This window comes from Leuciscus leuciscus (genome assembly GCF_965113295.1).
Source record: "Leuciscus leuciscus genome assembly, chromosome: 24".
NCBI classification, from domain to species: domain Eukaryota; kingdom Metazoa; phylum Chordata; class Actinopteri; order Cypriniformes; family Leuciscidae; genus Leuciscus; species Leuciscus leuciscus.
Window position 1 is genome coordinate 20,996,206 of NC_138723.1, and position 26,123 is coordinate 21,022,328.

Below are 26,123 nucleotides of genomic sequence, written 5' to 3' on the forward strand. Positions count from 1 at the left end.
AATGTATACTGATTTAAAATAAAAACAGTTATACAGTAGCATAAATCACCTTTAAGAAAAATTTGAATGCCAAAAAAAAAAACTAATTTTAAATAATAATAATAATAATAAATCTGCTTAATTGTCACAATATCTTTTTATCTACATTTAATTTAACATTTTTTTATAAAAAAATTTAAAAAACCATTTTATAATTTTTTTTAGGCTGAAATCCAGGTCATATTTCGCCTCAAAATCTAAAACAAATAAAATATAGTTAAAATTTTAGAAATAGTTTTTTAGAATCATATTTAGAATCACATTTTTATAAACATTTTAACAATAAACAAAGTTAATATAAATATATATATATATATATATATATATATATATATATATACACACACACACACACACATTTTATATTAAGAACATGTATATAGTGGTATAATACAGGTATTTCATTTATGCTGAATCTTTAAGAAAAATTGGAATGCCAAGAAATAAGTCCAAAACACCTCAAAAATATTTGTAAAAGTATGAATACAACTTGTCATTTTACACAAACAATATAAGTATTTTTATTACATCTTAAATAAAACATTTTCATTTTATATTATATAATAATTCTTATTTGGGGGTGACATTGGACCTGTACACTTTAACACATTGCAATTGATGTGACTCAAAGAAGGAAAAAAAGTCTTTAATAGTATCACATCTTTTATTTGTTCAGATTTTAATTTAGATAAATATACAGTACATACTGTGAATATACTCCAGGTTGTTTTGAGCCTCCCTCCCTTCCAAACACAAACAATCTTTAAAAATATGCTAGAGAAATAAACCAGTAAACAGATTTCTCTATTGCTCATATGAAACATAAAACAACAAAATAGGGACATTATTATCACAGCACAAAGCAAAGCATTAGATTTATATTGAACAGTCAAGGAACACTGTCTTCATTGTTTTAGACTTTGCAGAGACTATAAACATGCTGGAGGGGAAGCAGAAAAAAAAAAGAAAAAAAAGTATTTGTATAAAGCACTGACCTGTTGTTAATTCTTAAGCCAAAGATTAAACAGCAAAAGCAAGTACACTTTTCAACAAAACATTCACACTTTCAACAGACTGTACTGAGTGAAAGCTGACCATGCAAAGAGCAACACTGTGACCTCAGATGAATATAAGTGCATCACTCCCCAGCTGTTCATGACGCCACCACATCTATTCACAACAGAAACACTGTAATATCCAGCTGTCATCAATGTGTGTCTGAGCTCAAAACAAACCACACAAACACTCCAGCAGTTCTGATGCAAAATACCACCTGTGTGGGGCTAACAACACAGACATGGACCCACCTGAGACTTTGGTTTAAGTGTGTAACTGCCTTTTATTTGGACATCTTATAGGAGTTAACAAGGGTGTGTGTGTAATATATATATATAAAAAGGGGGGTGGGGGTGGGGGAACACCAAGCAAAAATGGGAATGTAGTATTAATAAAGTTCACTAATGCTTGTAACTGAGCTGTGTAATAACTGCTGATTTGATTGTTTTTATATATATATATATATATATAAAAAAACAATCAAATTTAGAAAATGATTTGAACTTGTATCGGCACCATGTTCCCTTTTTGCAGACATTTAGTCAATGTAAACGTGTGTTGGGTATAGAAAGCTATGCTTTGTGGACTACACAGCTGAAGAGGGGTTAGCTACAAAACTCACTAATATATCTATAAAGCCACATGAATCGGTAACAGGGCAGCATCTGTATTGACATTCTGACTTAATGTGCCAAAACATTTAAACTCAGTTATTGACTCAAAAAAAATAGGGCAACTGTTTGGCAACTCCCTATAAATTTATGACAATAAGCAGCATCGCAAAAGTAAAGAAATGTAGTATACAACTTTAATATATGATTATCTAGTTATGCACACATAAATGTATACACCTTTATAACGGAATGTTACGCATTTCACAATGCAGAGGAAAAAAAGAAAATCCTGAAAGTTGTGTTTCTCTTAAATAACATTTACAGTAGCACATATATTCCTGTTCTATCTTAACATAAAGTAAGTGCACAGACATAACTGTAAGGAGCACATTCAGAGCCTGACGACTTCAGGACATTTTTGCAGCATTTGCTGCGGCGGATCACCTCTCTGTGGTCTCTCCAGACACAAAGCTCAGATCATCAGGGATCAGCTGCTCGCCTGAGAACGACACACACACAGACGGGACGTCAGCAGACCACACACAGGTCGCTGGAACGAAAGTCACAATACTGGAATATTAGAATAAGCTGGTGCAGTCTGGCCCACACACAGAGATAATCAGAGGCTAGACAGGTGGCTGACCTATTTTAAACTTTAACAAAGCACGTAATTACATTTATTCAACATACATGTGATTGAGGGTTTCCCTAATATAGAATAACACTCTACTAAAAGGGGAGATATACAGGCAAAAATCAAGATTTTCTTGGATTTAACCATTTTGAATGTCTGCAAAAAAATTGCATCTTCAACTACCAAATTTTTGAAAACATCAAAACCAATCCTCAAAATTAATAAACATTAAATATATATTATTAATTAAATTAGAACTGGTTAGCTTCAACAGCCAAGTGAAGTGAATTAGCCCCGTTTACATGTAGCATTGTATTCCGATTATAGCCAGTTTAAAAGTCCAATCAGAATGAAAATGCTCCATGTCAACACCTCAATCGGAATAAAAATGCTCAAACCGATTGAAATTTCAGTCGGATTGAAGGGGGTGGAATAAACCTTTTCATGAACCGATCAAATGAAAGATTACACCATGTAAACGAGCTGATCCGATTACTTTGAGTGAACGTCTTTCTGCGCATGCCTGGTTTTGCGCCAGATAATTCTGTCAGCTAACATAATGCCTTCTGTTTGTGACCAGATGCAAAAAACTATGCACGCTAACCATTACCATAGTAAACATGGTAAATATGAACGCTTAGAAATCAGCGAAATCAGACAAATCAAGAAATTAGACAAATCATATAGGTTATCATAATCCTGATTTATTTGATCTGTCAGTAGCCTACGTCTCGTCTCTTTATACCGGACTATCCTCTTTATCTCTGACTGAAAATATAACTGTATCCTTCTGGGAGAGAGTGCTAAAGCTCCTCAGGTAATATTTTTGGTGGCATATTTGTAGAAATGATCATTCTTTCTAAATGTGATGTAAATATGTGCTGTAACTAGGCTACCAAATAAACAGAAACAGACGCGACTGAATAAGTTGCGTGTCCTCTTTCTTTTGTGAAATAGACGTTCACAAACGTCATAAACCACTTTATTTCTGTGTGACTAATGTGCAATTTTGACACAAATTAATTCATTATGATCAATGTGTCGCATTTTATTGTAAACCTGTGGTAAAACATCGATGCTTGGGTTTTAAATATTCAATTAAACAACAGAAATGCCAGCAAACGGTCGCTCTTGTTTTGCGATCACGCTGTTTCCAGTGATTTCTTTCCGATTAGTTTTCTGATAAAACTTCCATTTTGTTGGTGAAATGATGGGTTTGTGTGACGTTGTTCCAGAGAGGCACAGTGGAAACGCAGCAGATTTTGGGCACGGTGCTACTGGCCCGAGGCTATTAGCCTGGCACGGCCGTTTAAAGCCCTGGCTTGCACTGGCCCGACAGTGGAAACGCGGCTAATGCCTACAACTAACGCAACGATTAAGTGATGCACCATCTTGACAGGATTGAAAACGTGGAAAATGATGAGCTTCCAGATCCGGCAGACAAGTGTGCGCATGTCACAAAATGATTTCGATTGAAAGCGTCAGCACATGTAAACACCAGATCGGTTTAGATAACATCCCATGTAAACAGTCAACCGGAATCCGTCAATCAGAACGATCTTAATCAGAATAGCAAAAAAGTGTGCATGTAAACATGTTTTTTGCTTCTTAAATTACACTTCTTGTAACTGTCAGATAGATTTCTGGAATTTGTTTTCAGCATCTGCTGTTTTCATGCCAAAAACAGGGTTAAATCAGTTTAGGTATAATAGACAAATTAATAAACATTTAACTCTTTCCCAGCCATTGACAGAATTTTTCAGCTTTCCGTGTTGTCACTGCTATACAGTACCGTACAGTGCGCATTTTTTGAAAGAGAAGAGAATCTCCAGATCAAAACAGGCAAAAAAGGAGCAGAAACAAGCAATAAAAGCATTGATTATGCACACTGTATTCTTAAAAAAAAAAAAAAAGTTCAACTCTTGAAAACCCACATTCAAGAGCTGAGTAAAAAGAATGCATTAAGCTAGAATCAAATGTTTGTTTTAAAACAGAGGCTCTGTTCTTTCTTTTGATATATATCATGTTCAGATATTCATACAACAAAATATTCTGGGGTGGGGGCTATGGAAATTCTGTGAAAATTATCAAAAATACTGGCGCTGGCTGGCACCTTAATAAAAATAAAAATAAAAAACGCTGGCGGGGAAAGAGTTAAAAGGAGATAGAGGAATGAACAAACAGGATAAATAATTGATATAAAGATAAAATCGATGAAACATTTAAGGTGCACTTGTGTACTGCTTTTGTTATAAATGAGAAATTTTTCGCTTCATTTTTAATGAGATTGAGCCTAATTTGCATATGTAAAAATGCAAAAGGTAAATTTTCTATTTGACCTGAATTGAGAGAAAAAAAAGAAGTATTTAAGCCTAAGCCTTTAGATCAAAAAGATCATGAAAAAACAATTTCAGTCAAGTGTGTCCAAGCTTTTGAGTGGTAGCTGTGGCTGAGCTAGCAGTGTCAGTGAAGTGTGAGATATAAACCTGGGCAGGGTAGTGTTCTGGTGTCAAACGCACAGTCTCCAGCCTCCAGAGACACAACTTCATCCTCGTTCTCGTTCTCCGTGTCACAGTCCAGCTCGCTGTCACTGCTCATGCTCGGCAGAACGCGGTGAGGCTGTTTCTGGCTGAGGAGATCTGAGGACAGACGACCATGCGCTCATATGAACTGCCAGATATCAGCACTGAGAACACGTGTTTTTCTGTATTAGTTCTGCTTCGCAATAAAGCATCAGATAAGGGTGTTACCCAAGAGCCTCCTGACGGTAACCTTGGGCCATTAGGAGTATGATAAACTGTCAAATCCTGAGAATACGTCTTATTTTATATGCAGTTGAATGACAGTGCGTTCCTTCACCGTGTGTGCAATGACTCATTGATGCAACACAAATATAACATGCTGCAGTGTAATTATGGCCCATGTTTTTGAGAGCGGATCTTCATGTCTCACCTTCATCAGGGCGTGAGGAGGAAGAGGACGATGGCTCAGCCAGTGACAGCAGTGACTGGATTTCACAGGCACTCTCTTGATCACAGTTCAGAGAGCTGTCTGTCAGCAGGCCAGGCCTGAGGGGTACAATCTTATTAGCATGGTAAAAAAAACATTGTGTATCATGCTATTTTGTGTAAAACAAGAGAATACAAACTAAAAAACTAAACCAATGCCCTAATTGAACTAAGGACTAATCCTGGCTTAATCTAAGCCATGTCCGTGGAACCAGGCTTATGTTGCTTGTTATTTTACATGAAACAAACTAACTAAACAAAAATTTGCCTGGTGTAAGCTATTGTATGACAAATATTTAACGTGAAACCAAACCAAAAAAACAAAACAAATCAAACCCATAAACCAGCTAAATTTAAAGGAACACTCCACCGTTTTTTCATTTGGTACCTAATGAATGAACTAGGCTAAGCTAAGTGCTATCAAAGTGTCGCCGCGCGCTAGAGCGATTGAGTGCACGCACTGAGATGAGAGAGGTATGTATCAACTCGTCTTAGTTAAGGGAATAACATAGTTTAATATGAAAAAACGGTGGAGTGATCCTTTAAACATAGCCAAATATTAGCATTGTGAAAGCTATTGTGTGTCATTTTACCTTAATATTCACTGTGGAGGGAAAAAAAACTATGCAAAAGTGCCCAATAAAGTCTCTTTCTTCGAGTTAATACAAAGACCATCCACTGATTTATAGCATCAGAATAGAACTCAACAGATTATGATAATTCTATTGAATGTAACAAATTACGCCAAATTAAAATCAGCGCACCTCTACTGAGGATCTCATCAGCATTTAAATGTCTATTCTAGGTATAAAAACGGCAACCTTCAATCAAGCCCAATTACTGGATTTGTTCATGAATGGAAACACACAATTACACAGCGATGGCTTGTTTTATGTGCATTACCCAGCGGCTGGAGTCCTGCGCTGTTTGGTGGCGGGTGCAGCCGCTCCGTTGAGAGCCGTGATGCTGAACAGGTCTGAAGCTGAAGCTCCGTACAGCAGCTCCTCGTGTTTGGAGCCAGAGGGCTTATCAGAGGACAAGGAGCTGCTTCCCAGAGAGGGAGGAGAACTCTGCACACTGCGTGCTTTCAGGGAGCCTGCAAAACACAGATAAATGTCATTTCAGACCATTTGAATACGCCCTGAAATATCAGGGTTGAGTTTCCCAGAAGTCTGCTTTTCCCCAAATGCTGCTTTTCCCCAAATTAATCTTTTCATATTATTCATAGCTATTGTTGCTTCTAGGGATGGGCAAAGCGCCATATTTTCATAATCGACCAGCTTGAGCGCTATCTGAATGACTAGTCTTAGGAAGCCCTGTAAAATTAGGCTGGTTGGGTTAAAGGGTTAGTTCACACACAAAAAAAATTAATTATCCCAGAATTTACTCACCCTCAAGCCATCCTAGGTATATATGAGTTTTTCTTTCAGCCAAACACAATCAGAGTTATATAATAAATATCCTGGCTCTTCCAAGCTTTATAATTGGAGTGAATGGTACCTTAGATTTTGAAGCCCAAAAAAGTGCATCCATCCATCATAAAAGTAATCCATACAGCTCCAGAAAAATATCCATATTTATAATTTTATAAACTATAATCACTGGCTTCCGGTAATGGCCTTACTCGAGTCGAGTTCCGGTGAAAGAGTGACCTCTGACCTGACGCATGACGCATTGACGAACGTGGAAGCTCTGGTCACGAGTTATAAGTTTAAAATGAGAATTTGTAAAGATAAATGTTGGAGGAGCTTGAGTTTGTCGCCCAGCTCTATTGGCTTGAACCGCGAGGGGCGTCTACCTACGTCGGGTCAGAGGTCACTCTTCCGCCGGAACTGGTCTCGCGTACGGCCGTTACCGGAAACCAGTGATTATATAATGTTAACGCATCGGTTCGCTCCAGAAGGCCTTTATTAACCTCCTGGAGTCGTATGGATTACTTTTATAATGGATGGATGCAATTTTTTGGCCCTTAAAATCTAAAGTACCATTCACTCCAATTAAAAGCCAGGATATTTTTTAAATATAACTCCGACTGCGTTTGTCTGAAAGAAGAAAGTCGTATACACCTAGGATGGCTTGAGGGCAAGTAAATTATGGAATAAGTTTCATTTTTGGGTGAAATAAACCTTTATTTTGACTCTCTCTCTCTCTCAAAAAAAAAAGAAAAAAGCATTACTTGTGCAATATGCTGAAAGGCAGCATGCAGTGTGCTTTACTCACAAGATAAATGGCGGACAACTAGTCTACTACTGTATGTTGATCGTTTCTCATTTAATTTCAATAATTACGAGATGAACAGTGTAGTGTACAAACCATCTAAGGAGGAGGGTCCCTCTCTGGGACACAGAGCAGGTTCAGTAGGGGACTCTCGACCTGCTCCTCTCAGCTCCTTCTCTCCAGCATCCACAGTCCGGCGCAGGGACAGTCCACCCAGCGCTCCCACACTCTCCTGCTTAGGAGAACCAGCCTTCTTCACCCCTAAAACAAAGACCCAAACAAAGTCAGGCTGAATCTACAACAATATACACTACCATTCAAAAGATTGGGGTCTGTAAAATGTTATTATATTTTTGTCTCATATGCTCATAAAGGCTGCATTTATTTGATAAAAAAAAAGAAAAAAAAAGAAGAGATATTGTGAAATATTATTACAAAAAATGTTTTTTCTTCGAATACCTTTTAAAATGCCATTTATTCCTGTGATGCAAATTTTCAGCATCATTACTCCAGTCTTCAATGTCACATGATCCTTCAGAAATCATGCTGATTTGCTGCTCAAGAAAAAATTATTTTTAAGTATTATAAATGTTGTAAATATCTGATTCGGATGAATATTTTTGTGGAAACCAGATTTCCGCATGATGCATTTTTGTAAAAATTATTTGATGAATAGAAAGAACAGCATTTATTTGGAATAGTATAGTATTTGGAATAATAATTTATTACTGTCTTTTGATCAATTTAGTGCATGCTTGCTAAATAAAAGTGTTAAATAAAATAAATTAAAACAAATTAAAATATCTTACTGATCACAAACTTTTGAACAGTAGCGTAAATATGAACAAATGGCGCACAAAAAAAAGTTCAAAATATCCTGTAGAAGGTTATGTTTTTTTGAAAGTGATTTTGATATCTCTACATCAATACTAAATTAATACCTATATAATATATAATAAACAGCCTCAATTCTGACATTTCGTGCAGTGTAATATGCTACACTCTATCTAAAAATATTTTACACAGCATTTTGCGAATTATTTAACAATCATTACGCAGGCAGTTTTAGGAGCTCATAAAATTTGTAAAGACTACATGGAATATCTGTCCTTTTAAAAATTAATTTCACAATTTTTTTTATAAAACACACCTAAATGACACAATTTCTCAAACAAATCCATAAAATTGTAACCTAAAATCTAATCTAAGATCTAATCTTCATGTTAATATAAAAAAACAATGGTTGTGTTACGCATCATCTACTCATAAATGTATGAGGAGTAACTAGCTCACAGCTGATGGAACCGACAGCCTCATGGGCAGCACTCAGACAATTTGTGCTTCGGACGACCTGAATCAGAATTCCAGCTCAGGGTCCTTTCCTGATCCCACCATTCACTCTCCCAAAAGGCCAAAAATAAACCTTAAAAAAAAAAAAAGCTCAGTGCATACCACTGCGAGAGTGTCTTGATGAAATGGGCGCTTTGAAGAGCAGTTCACTGGGTTTGCGGCTGGGTCCCATCTCGGAGTCCATGGAGGGGCCCTGCTCGTGGACCGAGGCTTCCTGAGAGGAGACTCGACCGGCTCCACTGCGAGCTTCCAGCTGTCCTTTCACGTCTGACATCTTACTGCGCACTTCTGCCATCTGAGCCTTCAGTCTGATCAGGACCCCCGAGTCCGGGGCTGACCGACGCACCGCCTGAGGGCGACGCTCACGCTCTTTACGGGAGGGCACCGCAGCGGCTGTCAATCAAAAATGGTTAATGAGTCATGAATCATACCATCTTTAGATGCTACAGACACTTTAGAGTGTTATCAAGTTTATGTTGAATAATTAATAATTGTAATCTCCATTTTGATGACATCCTTGACACCTTGGCTCTGGAGGAGAGAGGTAGGGGGGCGGGGCTGCATCCCCCACAGGGACTCCACATGACTGCGGTCCTTCAGGTCCAAGAGTTGGATGAGGATGACCGGGTCGATCTCCAGGAGGCTGGCTGAACTTGCACCTGCCCCACGCCTTGAGCCCCGGGCACAGGCACCCGAATCTCCTGACCAGCAGGGGGAGACAGTTAGTACAGAGAGGACTTGTGTAAGGGTACTAGTATTATGCAGCTGTGTTCAGTTGGTTAACATGTAAAGGTGGAAGCCAGTAGGGATATTAAGTACAGGAACAAAGTCTATCAAAGTTTTGAGAGAGTATTTGTACAGTAAAATAGGTTACATCGCAATTTGTAGCATATGGATCTAAGACAGGAAAAAAGATTCACCGACAGAAGTCCTTAAGTTTAAAGGCTTTATCCAATTGTTTTAATTCAGTGAGTATAATACACTTTTCTTTTGTTTCTTTTTTTTTTACTGCTATTGGTATTGACTACTGAAATGATGTCATCTATTATCAGATTAGTTAATAACCATGCTCATCTGGACTATACCAATGGATAATGCTGATTTTATGTTTGTTTGTTTTTTTCAGTCTGAATGCATTTTAAGTAAATATTGTCTAAAATAACTCAGGAATAATTGACAATGGAATGTTGAATTATTTTTCTTCATTTTGTTATTACGTACACCACAAGGTGTTAATGTGTTTATGTAAATTATGTGTTATATAAATATAAATGGTTTCTCAGCTACAGTGTTATTTTAGTTTTATTAATATACGTTTATAGTACTAATTAATATTTTAACTAATATTAGTATAATATTTTTATTAATAACTTTATTTCAAGTTTTTCATTTTAGGTTCGTTCTTAGCACACACACAAAAAAATTGTGCTTGTCATTTTTTATAGTTTTTGTTTTTTTATATTTCCATTTAGATTAAATGTATTTCCATTTCAGCTTTAGTTTTAGTTCATAATCTTAAAGTAATTTAAATATTACCTTGGCAATTACCTGGAATTAAATAATAAAAGTTTCTCATTTAATATATTTATATTTTAGATTATTTCAGAATCTTTTTCAATTACCAGTTTTATTAGTTTTAGTTGAAGTCCCCATGAAATCAAAATTTACAATTATAATTTTTAATGGAATATTGCATTGTTCATTATAAATGTCTTATCCATGCACAAACTTTCTTCAAAATAATTCCCCCCTCCCCTCCAGCAACCTGTCACTCACATGAGATAACAGCAATTAGCAAACGACAGCAATCCAACGATTCAATCAATTTCCGATGGACAAAATCAAGTCCCGTCCTACATTTTTTGTTTCTCGTTTGAGAGGCAGTTTCACTCAAACGATGATCAAAACATGATCACAACTTCAGTTTCATGCCGACTTTAACAATAACACTGCTCAGCTGTTTCAACACTAAAAACATTATGGTTCTAGTTAAAAGTTTTTTTTAGGGAATTATTAAATGTCATTTCGATTTAGTGAACACTGACAGTCTTTCAGCAGAAGCTCTAACGGCGTTTTAAACTGCAGATTCTGCAGTAAATCCTCAAAGGCTGATATGGTAATTTGGCTCGGTTTCATGACTACAACTGATTAACAGCGTGTCGCAATCGATGACACTTCAAAGCCAAGTGTTTCAACACACCAGATTGCCATATGCATGACATTCGCTTTTCATTAGAGAAACAGCATTATTAGTATCAGTGAGGGCGCTTGGAGAAAATCTGGTTCACCTGTTGCCCCGGCAACATCATCAGGTAATTCACCTTCCTCAAGGTCTAGATTTCCACTGTACTCCACGTCATTCTCACCAGACCTACAACAGATGGAAACAATTCACACTTGTATTATTTCTCTAGTACTAGTGGAATGTCAGCAGCAAGTAAACAAAAACTACAATGCATAACCAGATCAGCTCTAATATTTGGTGTATGTGTGGAAATTATTAATTGGATCCCAATGGAGCTAAATGAGGCGTGGCCGGGCATTATGTCCCCAGCGTATCACCACGTTTTAAATTCATTTGCGTGGCTCCCCCTGTTAATAGTGAGAAGTGGTACGGTCTGAAATAAGCTTCTCCACAGGGGGTGTTGATAGCGTTCTGCTCCAAGCTTACTGCTGAATATGTATGTATATGTGGGTATGTGTGTGTGTCTGTGTGTAAGGTTAACACATGCACCATTGTCTCAGGCTCAACCGTGTGATGACTCAGTCCTCTCCAGCGGTTCTTTGCGCTGATCCACTACAGTATTTATAGAAGCTGAGGTCCTCGACTCCACACGGATACATCGAACAAATGTTTGCTTGCCCTGCTAGTACCTGCACTGGCCCCACCAATAAAAATTATCTTTGTATATTTAATTTTATTAAATATAGAATTGAAAAAAAAACTGATTCTGTGGGTTCTCTTTATATATTGAAAAAAAGTGTGTATGTAAATTGCAGGGATTGTGCGGCTTTAAAGGAAAATAGCCATCCAATCGAGACTTCTCTGGTTTGCCTGAGTGACATCAGGATGCATGTGAAGCTCATGTGAAGAACACGTAATGCACATCCAAAAAGCTTAAAAACATATGCTGCAAGAAAAAAAAAAAAAGAAAAAAAAAAGCTTTTTGTGCTTTAACACACATTGATGGAAAATCAAATCAAATAAAAAATATGCAATCTCAAGCGGTCACAGAAAATGCATTTGATATGATAATAAGGTCCTAACCTTATATTCCCTCTCTCCCCTACTTTATCCTGAAGAAGTGGGCTTCTGATATTTGGGTAACGGTTAGTCCATGGGCACGCACAAAACACTCGAGCAAATGGAGTCAAAGGTGTGAGAGAATGTGCGTGGGCCTGAGAACAAGAGTGCACGTATGTGTGTGCTGTGCACGTCGGAAAAGAGATTCTGTGAGAACGAGCATTTGTAAGCAGGAGGTAGAGGCTCTGATGACTCATTCGTCTCATCTGGTTGGAGCAGTGTGTGCATTTGAGAGCTGTGTGAGCAGGCGGTAGCCGGCAGCATGAGCAGAAACATGTGAGGTTCTGACTCCAACACCTCACTACAGAAACACGAGCACTCTCACAGAGCCTACACAAGTCAAAGCTGCCAATAGTGCTCATTTTCTCAGATCGTGAAAGGACAGGATAGAAAGAACAGCTCTTCTCTGGTTGAAAACAGTGCGCGAGGGGCTTCCTGTCACAGTTGTGGTAGCAGCCCTAATTAAACTGTGTTTTCCAGTCAGGGGGAGGATACAGCTGTTACCCTCTGGCACACAAAGCACCATCTCTTATGCAATAATTTTAGTACACTAGTATTTACCACACCATAAGGATGTGACCTAGCAAATGATGAGTATTGCTAGAAGGAAAAAAAAGAAAAACGCTATTAGAGCTGATCACGATTTTGCCAGAAACACTTTCAATAGATCTACTTTATCGACATACGTACCACAGTGAAGCTTGTGACTTTCATCAAGTGCTGTTTTCCATCAATTACTATAAAATAAATATTTTAAAATAAAATAATTCGGTCTAATAATTCGGTTTTAGAGGTCGCTCTAAAACCTCATTGGATGAAGCATAAAGCTGTTAATAACAATATCACCTGATTTTACCTGGGTCAAAAGAAATAGTTCAGCCAAAAAAGAAAATCCTGTCATTATTTAATCACCCTCATGCCGTTTAAGTTTCTTTTCTTTTCTTTTCTTTTCTTTTCTTTTCTTTTTTCAAATAAAAATCTTCAAAAAGAATCTCCAAGCAGCATATTTCTATATAAAAGAAAATTAACGGAGACTGTCAAGTCCCAAAAAATTGTCCATATGACTTCTGAAACCATAGAATAGCTTTGAGCGAGTTAAAGAACGAAATACAATTTTGAAACAACATAACAGGAAGTAAATGCTGAGAGAATATTCCCATATTTTGGGTGAATTATGCCTCTAACATCCATGATAAAATCACTAACAGTCAAGTGGTTCTGCTTTAAAAGCACATTCTGACATTTTAGTACGGCTGTTTTTAAATCTTGTACATACATGGTCTCTTCGTCAATGTCATTCTCCTCCGTGTTACTGGTGGCTGTGGAGCTCCCAGAGGTGCTACTTCCATCCAGAGGATTGACATCTTCGTCTCCAGTTAGACAGTCCACCTCCAGATCCCCGTCAGACAACTCCTAACGTTGCATCAACACATCATCATCAAACTGATCCCAATGTGCGTAATATAACATCAAATAGCTCCAAGCACAGAAATCTGCAGGGTCACTACATTACATTAGTGTGTAAGCTTGTTTTTTTAGAGATCACAATGAGTGTACTCTGATGTGAATGTTAAATGCCTAAAACACAGCCTACTTTAAGAGGATGATGATGTAAGAGATGTAATCAAAGATGTGGCTATGATGAAATGATGGATAATATCTTATAGGAGTAAAAAAAAAAAAAAAAAAGTACTTTTCTAATTCTCAAAGGGAAGATTTTTTTTACATTTGATTGCTAAAATAAAAAAATAATCATTAAAAAAAAAGTAGCTATGAATGTCATCATGCTACTCTTGCAGGCCTTACATTAGAGTCATCATGCTGGGTCTTCTCTTCATCCTCATCTTCCTTCGTCCCCACTGATGCTGCCTGACTCCCTTCCTCCAGCAAGGAGCTCTTCCCCTGACGAGAGTCTCTCCCGGAGGAAGTTGTGGGACAGAGACGCCGATCAGGTGGAGACGAACTCCGTGACTTCTGCCGACGGAACAGTTCTATGGCCAACCTCTGAACAGAAATATACCAGAACATAAGCAACATATATCACATCTTAAAGGAATAATCCACACAAAAATGAAAATTCTGTCATCATTTACTCAACCTAATGTTGTTACAAACTTGCAAGACTTCCTCTCTTCTGCGGGACACAAAAGAAGGTATTTTGAATAATGTCGGAAAGAAAACAGTTTCAGTTCCTATTGTCTTCCATAGTATGGATCAAGCATAGTAGAGGAGCCATTCTCTTTCCAACATTATTCAAAATATCTTCTTTTGTGTTCCGCAGAAGAAAGTCATACAGGTTTGGAATTACATGAAGGTGAGTAAATGATGGCAGATTTTTTTATTTTTGGGTGGACTATCTATTTAGTTAAGCTTAAAAACATTAACAGGCATTACATGTTATAGCATTGATATTACATGAAAAAGTAAATGTATTCATAAATACATTGGCTTCAGTCTGTATAGAAGAAAGCAATGCAGTTTCTTCTAGCCAGATCCTAAGGAGGCTGTTTTCAGGGTTACATAGAACTACACATAACTGCATCTTTAACACTGACCTCTTTTAGGTTGTTGATCTGCTGAATGTAACTGGACTGGGCCGACTCCAGCTGAGTTATATACCAATACTGATCTCTACACTTCTGAAAAAACGTAGGTGATCGCACTTGATACCTGTGACATTAATGGAAAAAGCAGAGCATGAGAAATGAACGAGACAGCATACACTGGATACACCCCTGTATCCGATACATTAAATGATTATTCTATAAGCAGAGACAATGGTTCACACAGGACGTGTTCTTAAATCCATTTGAGTTGGAAGGACGTCTTTAAGTATTTCAATGAGTCCCACCTTTTTTTCTGTAGTTTTGGCATAAATGCAGCGTTTAAGACACTTTGTTTAATCAAAACTTAAACGTAAAAAAAAAAAAATACATCTTGAGACTTCAAAGTTAAATTCCATCTAAGATGTTTTTGAACACAATTATGCTTTCTGTGTCAAAAGGCTCTAATAACTAACACAAGTGCAAACTAAATGAACTTAAATATTTATATTAAAGGGGTCATGAATTTCCTTGACCTTTTGACATATTGGTAATTTTACTATAAAAATATGCTGCAAGTTTCAGAACTCAAAACTTCCTTGTTAGTCCAAAAACAGCTTTTATTGAAACCAATCTCCCAAAATGATGTAATGCGTATAAATGTTTCACAGTTGGAAAATTCAACTATGTACCTTTCTGCAGTGTCGTTTCAACACTAATTTAATGTAATAAAATACAATACTACCTCAGAAATACATAAGGAATAAATATAAATAAAGATATTAATTACCAAACTGTTATTTGAGGTGTAGGTTTGTCTTCTGATTCGGGATCAGGAACATGTATGGCGAACATCGGAAGCTTTCAAAACGATTCCACACGTGTAGCGGGGACGTTGAAAATTATTTTGCAAAACTGTTACACTGTGTCCACACCGGACGTGACAAAGCGACCACTGCAAATTCAACTGTCCTTAGTATCAGAAGTACCTCAGAAATAGAACGAGGCATCAATTTACCCTCAGGAATTTGTCACATCGTGCCGCATCCAGTGTAGACAGCATCAGTGATTATAATGGGATCTATTTACTTTTGTCGTGTTGCGTCGCTTGCGTCTGGTGTAGACACGGTGTTAACCAATCATAGCAGTGGGCGTTTACTTCCAAGTCTTGAATGCGGCACGCCTATCAAAACGGAGTGTTTCAAAGAGAGGGTCAAAAACAGGATAGAAAATTGCCTATTACTTCTAAATTAGGATGTTTTTTGATGCAAAAATCTTGCTAACATTATAAATGGACCTCAATGCACATTATAATTTTTTATTTAAAAATGCAGTTCATGACCCCTTTAATATTAAAGGAGCTATTAGAGCTATAAAAAGGTCTAATATAAATATGCAAGCTCGCACCTGAGCACAAGCGTGTCAGTCTGCATATTCAAGTATCCTTCACTGGCGAGAAGGTCCAACCTGAAGAACCTGTTATACCCCCAGCACTCGCCCACCTCAAAGTCCGACGCAAACTCTCGAATTATGTTTTTAGTGGGGTCACTGGAGGCCTGATGGACCATCTCCACCCTGTATTCATATCTAGAGGGAACGCAATGAGTTAGGCATGAAAAAAGTTATTTGTGAGACTATGCAGCAAGATGAGAGGACAAGATCGGGGAGTGCGGCCTACTTGGACGTCTCAGGAAGCCCCGCAGACAACTCCAGAAAAACAGAGAGATAGTTTCCCCGAACAACTCCATTTCCATCCTAAACCACAAAAACAAAGTCTGTGAGAATAGGAAGAGTTTTTTTGTTAAATCTGAATTTCAATTTGTCTCCATGTTACTTGTGACAAACGTACCGGATAAACCTTCAACCTCCAGCAAAGGCCTGATATCTGGAGCGGGGGGCTGTAGACGGGGTCGGCTCTCTGCCGCAGAGTACTTCAGGCAACAAGACAACACCAATTAAAGTCACGCAAGAGAACTAATGCACCATTTAAGAAATAAATTAATAAGAGAGATAAAGGGAGGGTCATTACCTGAAGTTTGCCAAAACAAAAGTGCTGGAGTCATAGGCAGGGACCAGCTCACTGAGAAGAAATGAGATATGACTGCATGCAATTTATATTGCAGAGGGAAAGTCTGTTCAAGAAATGTTGACCACAAACTTTAATTCATTTATAAATAAAGGAGCATTATTTAAGTGAAGTAGCCTACCGTACAAATTGACATTGTGATTGAACGGCTCTATTAGCCTAGAGAATTTTCATTATTCACAGTCTGTCACAGAGAGCACATAACTTCAAGCTCACTGAGATCTCATCTCTGCATGAAGTGGCAGTATAACAGGTACAGTATCTGAATGTGCATACCTGGTGAAGTCTGGTGGGACAGGAGTGGTGACAAAAGACTGCATTGGTTTCCTGTGAACCTGCTGGAACATAAGCAGGATCTCTGGACTCTTGGAGATCAGCTCGCTCTTACTGCATGAACGCAGCTGTAGGGTGTAAACAAACGTCACACTTTAATTATATTTTTTCCATTACAAAGTCATTCAATCAACATAATGTAAGTGAAAAGGTGAACTGAAACTTCAACATTAATTTTTAGAATGACTTTGATTTAGTAATCATTTTAGAAGATTAAAATAATATATTTTGAAGTTTCTCTGATTGTCTCAGACTCTTGGACCACATTGCATGTCTGTATTATTTTACTCGTACTCCACACACCTGATGTTCCACTTCCTGCAGCAGAGACTCCAGCAGTTCTGTTTCCTGTGTCAGAGAGGTCTTCTGTCCTGTGGGTGCAGCAACACTACATTAGACCAATATTACCTCAAAGATCAAGTTCTATGAAAACGATGGCAGAAGAAAAGCATGCTTGTACCCATGAGCGTGATGAGTTTGTTCTTGAGCTGATTATCAAGTCGAGCAATCATCATTTCCACAGCGTTCCGGATTTCCCTCACTCTCTCATCCTTCGCCCCACGCACCGCCTCAACGTTCTTCTCCTGAAAAACAAAGAAAATGTGGTTAACACAGAATACTTCTGACCTTGTTTCTTTAACTTAGTTGTATTCACATTACTGGCCAACACACTGTCATTCAATATTTGGGGCTCAGTAAGATTTTTTTTTTTTTTTGCAAGAAATAATACTTTTATTCAGAAAGGATCAATTAAATTGATCAAAAGGGACAGAAAAGTATTAAAATATGTAATATTTAAATATTTCTGTTTAAAATAAATGCTGTTCTTTTGTTCTTTCTATTCACCAAAGAACCCTAAAAAAATGTATTACGGTTTCCACAAAAAATTCTCAACACTGATAATAATAACAAATGTTTCTTGGCCACCAAATCAGCATATTAGAATGACTTGTGAAGGATCATGTGACCACCAAATCAGCATATTAGAATGACTTGTGAAGGATCATGTGACACTGATCCTTCACAGACTGAAGTAATAATGCTGAAAATTCAGCTTTGCCTTCAGCATTAATTCTTCCACTTCTGGGAAGACTTTCCACTAGATGTCTTTTGTCCATGTGATGCATCTCAAATATCTTAATTTGCTGTGGATACATGTGCTGTGGCGCCCTCTATTGGACAATCACCTGACGTAGGATTCAAAAGTGAGCTATAATCAGTAACTGATGGATGTATGTGGGTTTCTTGGCATCCTGGAGTTCTACATTATGTAAAACGTCTTTATTATGTAACGCATTATGTAAAACGCCACTTATCAAACCAGGAATACATGTAATTAGATAACATTTGATTTGTCATTAGCAGTTCCATCTAAAAGGCATTTGAGGCTGGTAAACTAACATCCATTATGAACTGTCAACTCTAAACACATCTAAATGCTGCGAGTGGGCGTGAATGAGAAGCAAGGGTGCTTACCACTTCTTGAACCAGACTAATGAGCTCCATCAGCCGGCGCCGCAGCTTAGCCACCTCCTCGTTCACCTTCGTCACATGCTGCTCGTAGATCTCGGCCAGGGGTTTGAACGTATGACCTCCATGCTGTGGAAAGGAGGAGACAGGGAAGTTCCTGTTTGAGACTAACTGACATCGTTAGGTGCAGTGTTATTCATTGATGATATGCTCCTGTGTGACCAGTCATGTTTCATCTGCGGAGGAAATGACACCATTGATGTAATCCACCAGCCTGACTAATGCGTTTTGAAGACAGAAACACATACCATGCCTCCCCACAGAGCGCACTGGTGACAGATGCACTTCTTACAAGTCCAGCAGAACACGCTCAACTTTTCATGATGGTTCTCACACCTGTTAGGGTGAGAGAATGACAGAGTGAGGAGAGTATCACAGGCAGTCAGTATTAAAGTGTACACTAATTGATCACTTAGTTTTCTATATATAAAAAAAATATTATCATATTTTTGCTAATCAAGCGCCTTTTATGTCTAGGTATTTAAATCCATGATTAAAAAAAGATCACATTTTAAAAGCTTTAATGTGTTTAAAGTGTGAAATAATTAAGAAAATCAATACTTATGTATACTTGTATATTTAAATCAAAATGTAATACTTAAAGGGTTGAAAATTTCATATGATTATCATACATTTGAAACGCTACATTATAGCTTAAAAAACAACAACAAATATTTTCATATCAACATTTAAATGAAATGGAAACGGTGTTAAAGGGTTAGGTCACCCAAAAATGAAAATTCTGTCAGTAATTACTCACCCTCATGTTGTTCCAACCCCGTAAGACCTTCGTTCATCTTCGGAACACAAATTAAGATATTTTTGATTAAATCTGAGAGCTGGATCACTCCTCCTTCTATCGAAACTTGACAGCCCAGAAAAGTTATTAAAGACATTGTTAAAATAGTCCAAGTGACTTCAGTGGCTCAAACATAAGTTTATCAAGCGACGAGAATACTTTTTGTGCGCAAAAAACAACAAAAATAACAACTTTATTCAAGTATTAATTTTCGACTGTGTGGGCCTAATTGATTTCACGTAGTGTAACAGCGCAGCGCTTCTGTGTTGTACGTCACCACGTAGGCTCATGCATCACACATGACCAGCGTCGGCCAATAGTGAGCCTACGTGGTGACGTACAACACAGAAGCGCTGCGCTGTTATACTACGTGAATTCACTCAGAGGACCACAGAGAAGAAAATGAATAGTTGAATAAAGTTGTTATTTTTGGGGGGTTTTGCGCACAAAAAGTATTCTCGGGTTGATAAACTGGTTGAGCCACTGTAATCACTTGGACTATTTTAAATATTGTCTTTACTAACTTTTCTGGGCCGGCAAGTTTCAATAACATAGAAGACTACGGAGGAGTGAGAAAGCTCTCAGATTTCATCAAACATATCTTAATTTGTGTTCCGAAGATGAACGAAAGTCTTAAGGGGTTGGAACAACATGAGGGTGAGTAATTACTGACAGAATCTTCATTTTTGGGTGAACTATCCCTTTAAATTCAATATAAATTTTATACACACACAGACACTTAACAATGATTAATATATAGAACTATTAATTGTATAGACACTACTGTTCAAATGTTTGGGGCCTGTATGATTTTTAATGTTTTTGAAAGTACTCTCTTATGCCACGTTTGCATTTATTTAATCAAAAGTACAGTGAATACAGTAACATTGTAAAATATAATATATGTGTATAAAATGTATCTTATCCCTGTAATGGTACTAATTACTTCAGGCTTCACTGTCACATGATCATTCTATCATGCTGATTTGGTGCTCAAGAAAATGTTCTTATTATTATCAATGTTGAAAACAGTAATGCAGTATAATATTTTTATGGTGAAACGGTGATACATTTTTAGGAATCTTTGGTGAATAGAAAGTTCAGAAACAGCATTTATTTGAAATAGTAAAGACATTTATAATGTTACAAAAAGAATGTAGTTTTCTGTTCGATTTAATGTACTGTGTCCCTGATGAATAAAAGTATTAATTTCTTTCTTTAAAAAAAAAACATTACCAACATTACTTTATAAAAATAGTTATTTAACAGGGCCAAAAGTGTCCATGTTCGAAAAACACTGCACTGCAGCCGTTAGAATTGCATAAATATTCAATGCGAATAAGTGTATGGCTCACTTGTCTTTGTCGTTCTCCTCATGTTTTGTGAGGTTGCAGAGCTGCAGTGTGTCCAGTTGTTGAGTCACTTCCTCTGCCCAGCGACAGTTGACCAGTTCCCTCAGCTGAAGAGGAGCTCTGAATTCAACATTTAGAATTTGTATTAGCCAAAAGGACCATATACATATTTATTATTATTATTATTCCCACTTTTTTAAATCAAGAGAGGACGGTGTTGCAAACTGGATTCAAGTTGGTTCTACCATACTGTCATCATTTTTATTTATTTTATTTTTTAAATCAACCAGAAACGAGTATCAGGGATGGATCTGTTCCAGCACTCCTGATAAAGGAGTTTTTGTGTTTGAGATTTAATTATAGAGCTCTAGTTTGAACACACTTCAAACTGCTTTGGCAATTATGTAAGTGTGTTTCTGTTGCCAAATATTAGATGGCTCTGGTCCACTTTTCTAAAGTTTTTTTGGATGTGGTTACTTTAATGTAACTAATCAATGCTTCCCTGAAATGAACTCTAACAATAGAAAAATCAATACTTAATCCTCTAGATTTACTCCAAAGACTGTCAGAGCACAAAGAATCATTTGAAGTTGAACCTCAGAACTTACCGACAGTGGGGACATTGAGCTCTCTGTTCTGTCAGCCATCGCTGCCAGGAAGAGAAACAAAAAGAACAAAATGTACTCATTTATAAATACTAGCTTGGCTTATCCTCCAAATCAGTAAAAGGTCAATTATTAAAATACATTTTAAGAGTTGCATTAGTGGGATTCTTCTCAACATGCACATGGAAAGCATCTAAAAAGCATTTATACTGCTCATTACACAAAGGGTTTTGGCAAAAACAACTATAATCTTTTAGATATGGGGCCAGTTGCATAAACTTAGCCACTATGTTATGACTGTGTCTTAAGAACTAGTCTGACCAACTAGCAGTTAGACAAGAAGTAATATGTGTTACTTTTCCTTTTCAAAGTAGACCAAACAGCCTTTTTATGAAACTGATTTGGACCAGTCTTGAGGGGAAAAAAACGTTTAAGAACTTTACGTTTTTAAGAAACTTTTAAGACTAGTCTATACAATTTATGCAACCGGCCACAGACCCACAGTTAAAGTTGAAGTGTGTATTATTTTCAAAAAATACTTTATAAATGTTTTTAAACCAAATCCCGTTATATGAATATACTCATATCCAGTTAAGTGAAAATAAAGAGAGCACAGGGAGTATTGATTCATTACACAGGGCTCTGGTACACTGTGAGCTCCTCTTGGCTGTGTGTTAATGAGTGTGTACGTGTTTGCTCACCCGTATGCAGCTGAAACAGCAGAGTTTGGAACAATGAGGGCAGAGACGGGCATCGCGCAGCTTTTCCATGCAAATGAAGCAGCGGAAGACTTCCGCAATACTCTGAAGAGGGACGCAAGAGAAGAGGCAATTCAGACAAACTTATGCCTGCTTTTGGCAATCCTATAAAGATCTTAACAAATCACACTGTACGACATGGATCTAATAAACTTGGGTATGACGTATGTAGACTGTACGATGATGACACCTATTGAATCGTAGGCTGTGACGTAAGTTGGTATAGAAGAATAACACGTCATCAGCATGCGCTAGTGGTAAACAAATAGAGCAAGATGAATCGCACTTTGGGAAATGTAGTTTTTATGTGCGCTAATAAAAAATTTAAAAAAGAGGAGGAAGCAAAAGAGTCATGGTCATGGCTAGGGAAAAGAGGCCATCTTGGCATGCCAGTTTTGCAAATGGAGGTAAGTAGTTTTAAGTTTTAGCGCCATGTCGCGTTAATCAATACGACATTTCATGTAATCATGTTGCATTTTTATTGGTTAGTTAGTAGATGTAAGTTGTTGCAGCAAACACACTGTGAGATGATCACGCTAAATTTCTGACACGGTCAGAAAATGATCGCAGGCTATCTTTGGTTGTAAGACCGTGACAACAGCCGTCTTTGAAACTCTCTCACTGTACGATGTAAGACCACCGTTTAGCCACGACCAATGAAATCGCCACAATTGGTCATCTTTCGTCTGGGACAGCCCAAAATCGTACAATGTGTACTGGGCATTAAGAGGGATAGTGTTCTGTCAACTTTTAAAAAACATGTAATGAGCTTCTTGTTAGTTGATACATGAACACATGACTTTATTAGCGTAACACTAACAATATATTTACCACAATATACTTAGTTTATGTTCTTAATGGAACAGTTTTGCCAGAAATAAATATTCTGTCTTTATTAACTCATCCTCACAGTTTCTTTTCTTTGATGTGCTTCCAACCTAACCGACAAATCTTATAGATCACTTTTATTACACTAAATTTATTTTGTAATTTGGTGCTTCTCACAACCTAACTATAATTATATCTGATAAAATAGTACGATCTTCAAGTCAAGTCACCTTTATTTATATAAAGCATCAAAAGCAGCTTTACAGTGATAACAGGAAAAGAATTAAATGATGCAAACAGAGTTTTTCTCTAAAAGAAAATAGTGGTCAGCTGAAGTCAGTTCAGTGATGTAATAGTCCAGCTCAGTTCAGTTCTCATCCAATAGTGTCAGTGTAGTCAAATCACTAATATTGCTGAATATTACATGTCCTCAACTAAGCAAGCAAGAGGCGACAGTAGCAAGAAACCCAAACTCCATCAGGTAAAAGAGTGGAGCTCAGTCAGGGAGCCAGTTCTCCTCTGGCCAACGAACAAACTCGATGTGATTATGATTCAGGCTGCATCACAAGTCAGAAATCAGATTGTGGATCAGTAGCATTTGAATATTTCATCCAGTTCTTTTTGCTTGAAGATTGGATTCATCACGCCAGTATGGAAAATGATCATGATCAGCTTCTGCCTAAAATGCTATGAACAGCTCTACGCTAATTCTTCTTCTACCTCTAGACTTCAGATGACAGCAATTGTGGATTGATATACAAAACTATCAAATATTACCCTTAATTGTTATTATCCTTATATTGTTGTAATCATTACTATCACAAGTTATAATTGCAGCCTAACAAATTTGCTGTGTCTACTTAAAGGGTTAGTTCACCCAAAAATGAAAATTCTGGCAGTAATTACTCACCCTCACGTTGTTCCAACCCCGTAAGACCTTCGTTCATCTTCGGAACACAAATTAAGATATTTTTGATTAAATCTGAGAGCTGGATCACTACTCCATAGGCTTCTAAGACACTATAACTTGCTGGCCCAGAAAATGCGTTAAAGAGATCGTTAATACAGTGGCTCAATCTTATGTTTATAAAGCGACGAGAATACTTTTTGTGCGCAAAAAACAACAAAAATAACGACTTTATTCCACTATTCATTTCCTTCTCTCTGGGCCTCGAGTTTTTTCACGTAGAATAACTGCGTATCGCGTCTGTGTTATACGTCACACGTAGGCTCACTATTGGCCGACGCTGGTCATGTGTGTGAAGCGTGTGATGCACAACACAGAAGCGCTACGCTATTACACTACGTGAAAAAACTCGAGGCCCAGAGAGAAGGAAATGAATAGTGGAATAAAGTCGTTATTTTAGTTTTTTTTGCGCACAAAAAGTATTCTCGTCGCTTTATAAACTTAAGATTGAGCCACTGGAGTCACTTGGACTATATTAACGATGTCTTTAATGCATTATCTGGGCCAGCAAGTTATAGTGTCTTAGAAGCCTATGGAGGAGTGATCCAGCTCTCAGATTGAATCAAAAATATCTTAATTTGTGTTCCGGAGATGAACGAAGGTCTTACAGGGTTGGAACAACATTAGGGTGAGTAATTACTGACAGAATTTTCATTTTTGGGTTAACTAACCCTTTAACTGAATATACGACGTTAAATTATTATATTATAGCTGTGCATTACTGCCATATGGACATTACTTTCATACACTCATCTCTGGCTGATACAAAATACTTCCTAAATTGTAACATTGAAATCAAGCATTTTTTGTAAAGCTGCTTTGAAATAATATCCACTGCGAAAATTGCTATACAAATAAACTTGAATTGAATTGAATTTGGGAGTTCTGAGTCAGTTTTGTAATTTTGACAAAAGTGTTCAGAATATTCCTAATAAATTCATATTTTGTGTTCCAATGAAGAAGGAAAGTTGTTCACATTGGACATAAGGGTGAGTAAATAGTGACAGACTTTTCCTGTTTCGGTAATGGTTAAATTTAATGTTCCATGTCAAGTTTTTGTCTCTTGAACTTTTTTTTTTTTTTTTTTACTTGGTGCCTGTTAGTATAAAACACACACACAGTAAACATACCTCAACACTCTGCTCATCCATCTCTGCCAGTTTGACTTCTTACAGCCAAATAGATCTGACAGGAGAATCCTGGTGCTTTCACTGAGGTAAAAAAAGACAGCAGAGCCCATTTAGATGCTCACATTTCATTATTGAAGACTATAGCAGTAATATCATGCACACAGTCTGCTAGTCAAATAAAAGGGAGTCTTCAGAATTTTCCCAGATTACTATAAATATGTCTGGCAACGCAGAGCTGATGTGACAAGTGGCAGAAGACATGCATCTGTATGAGCTTTACTGTATGACCGCAGATGTCCAAAACACATTATGAAATAAACACAGAACATTGAATGAACTGCCAAAATGCTGCAGGAAACATCTGCCAACATCAACTGGAGGCCTTTATGATGTTATAAAAGAACATATCCGCATCAAATACAAGCTTTCAGTGGTCAGGGTTTACTTTAAAAATCAAATAACCCATAGACGGTCAGTATCACGACCAGTTCAACTAATAATAAACGCTGTCATCTATTAAATATATATGCATAATAATAATAACTGAGATAATTATGGAGCACATTCACCAATAATAATAATAATAATCTTCATGCGCGAGCATAAAACTCAATACCAATGCAGAGAGGACAAGAAACGATTGATAACCTGTTCAAATAAAATATTAGCGCAAATACACAATACATTCTAGCAGGTGATGTAGCACAGGTTAGCATATTAGCAAGTTAGCCAGAAGGGTTGCTCAAAACTCTGTTAACCATGTAGAAAATCCTCGCATCCATCAAAATGCAATTACCGTTTAATGTTGCCCTCAGATCCGTCAATCCGACTGTCTACATCAAACGCTATTAATTTAGTGTTTTATGAACAGGTATTGCAGCTTGTTTATGGACTAGCAGCAAGCAGCGAAAGCGCCTATATGTCAACGTCAGTCACCATGGGAGACTGTGTCAGTCACCATGGGAGACCG

At 37.3% G+C, this 26,123-nt stretch overlaps 1 protein-coding gene across 3 annotated transcripts; it reads right to left on the bottom strand.

The window, feature by feature from the left end:
- Positions 1-633: 633 nt before the first annotated feature.
- On the bottom strand, positions 634-26,108 carry trim37 (tripartite motif containing 37). 3 transcript variants are annotated; one of them, XM_082158259.1, is made up of 25 exons: positions 25,950-26,108; positions 25,154-25,234; positions 22,172-22,273; positions 21,474-21,514; positions 20,869-20,985; positions 18,963-19,050; positions 18,661-18,783; positions 17,645-17,768; positions 17,488-17,555; positions 17,128-17,252; positions 16,795-16,845; positions 16,615-16,696; positions 16,444-16,520; positions 16,173-16,352; positions 14,778-14,892; positions 14,029-14,226; positions 13,499-13,635; positions 11,207-11,289; positions 9,443-9,619; positions 9,021-9,311; positions 7,665-7,829; positions 6,255-6,447; positions 5,296-5,411; positions 4,863-4,982; positions 634-2,208 (listed from the first exon to the last, which is right to left on the bottom strand). In XM_082158259.1, the coding sequence occupies exons 2-25, from the start codon at positions 25,172-25,174 to the stop codon at positions 2,150-2,152; spliced, it is 2,853 nt and encodes a 950-aa protein (XP_082014385.1). In that variant the 5' UTR covers positions 25,175-25,234; positions 25,950-26,108; the 3' UTR covers positions 634-2,149. The 3 variants fall into 3 exon arrangements, with proteins under 3 accessions (XP_082014385.1, XP_082014384.1, XP_082014383.1); XM_082158258.1 differs by having other exon boundaries at positions 4,830-4,982; XM_082158257.1 differs by having other exon boundaries at positions 634-2,259; positions 4,830-4,982.
- Between the last annotated feature and the right edge of the window lie 15 nt (positions 26,109-26,123).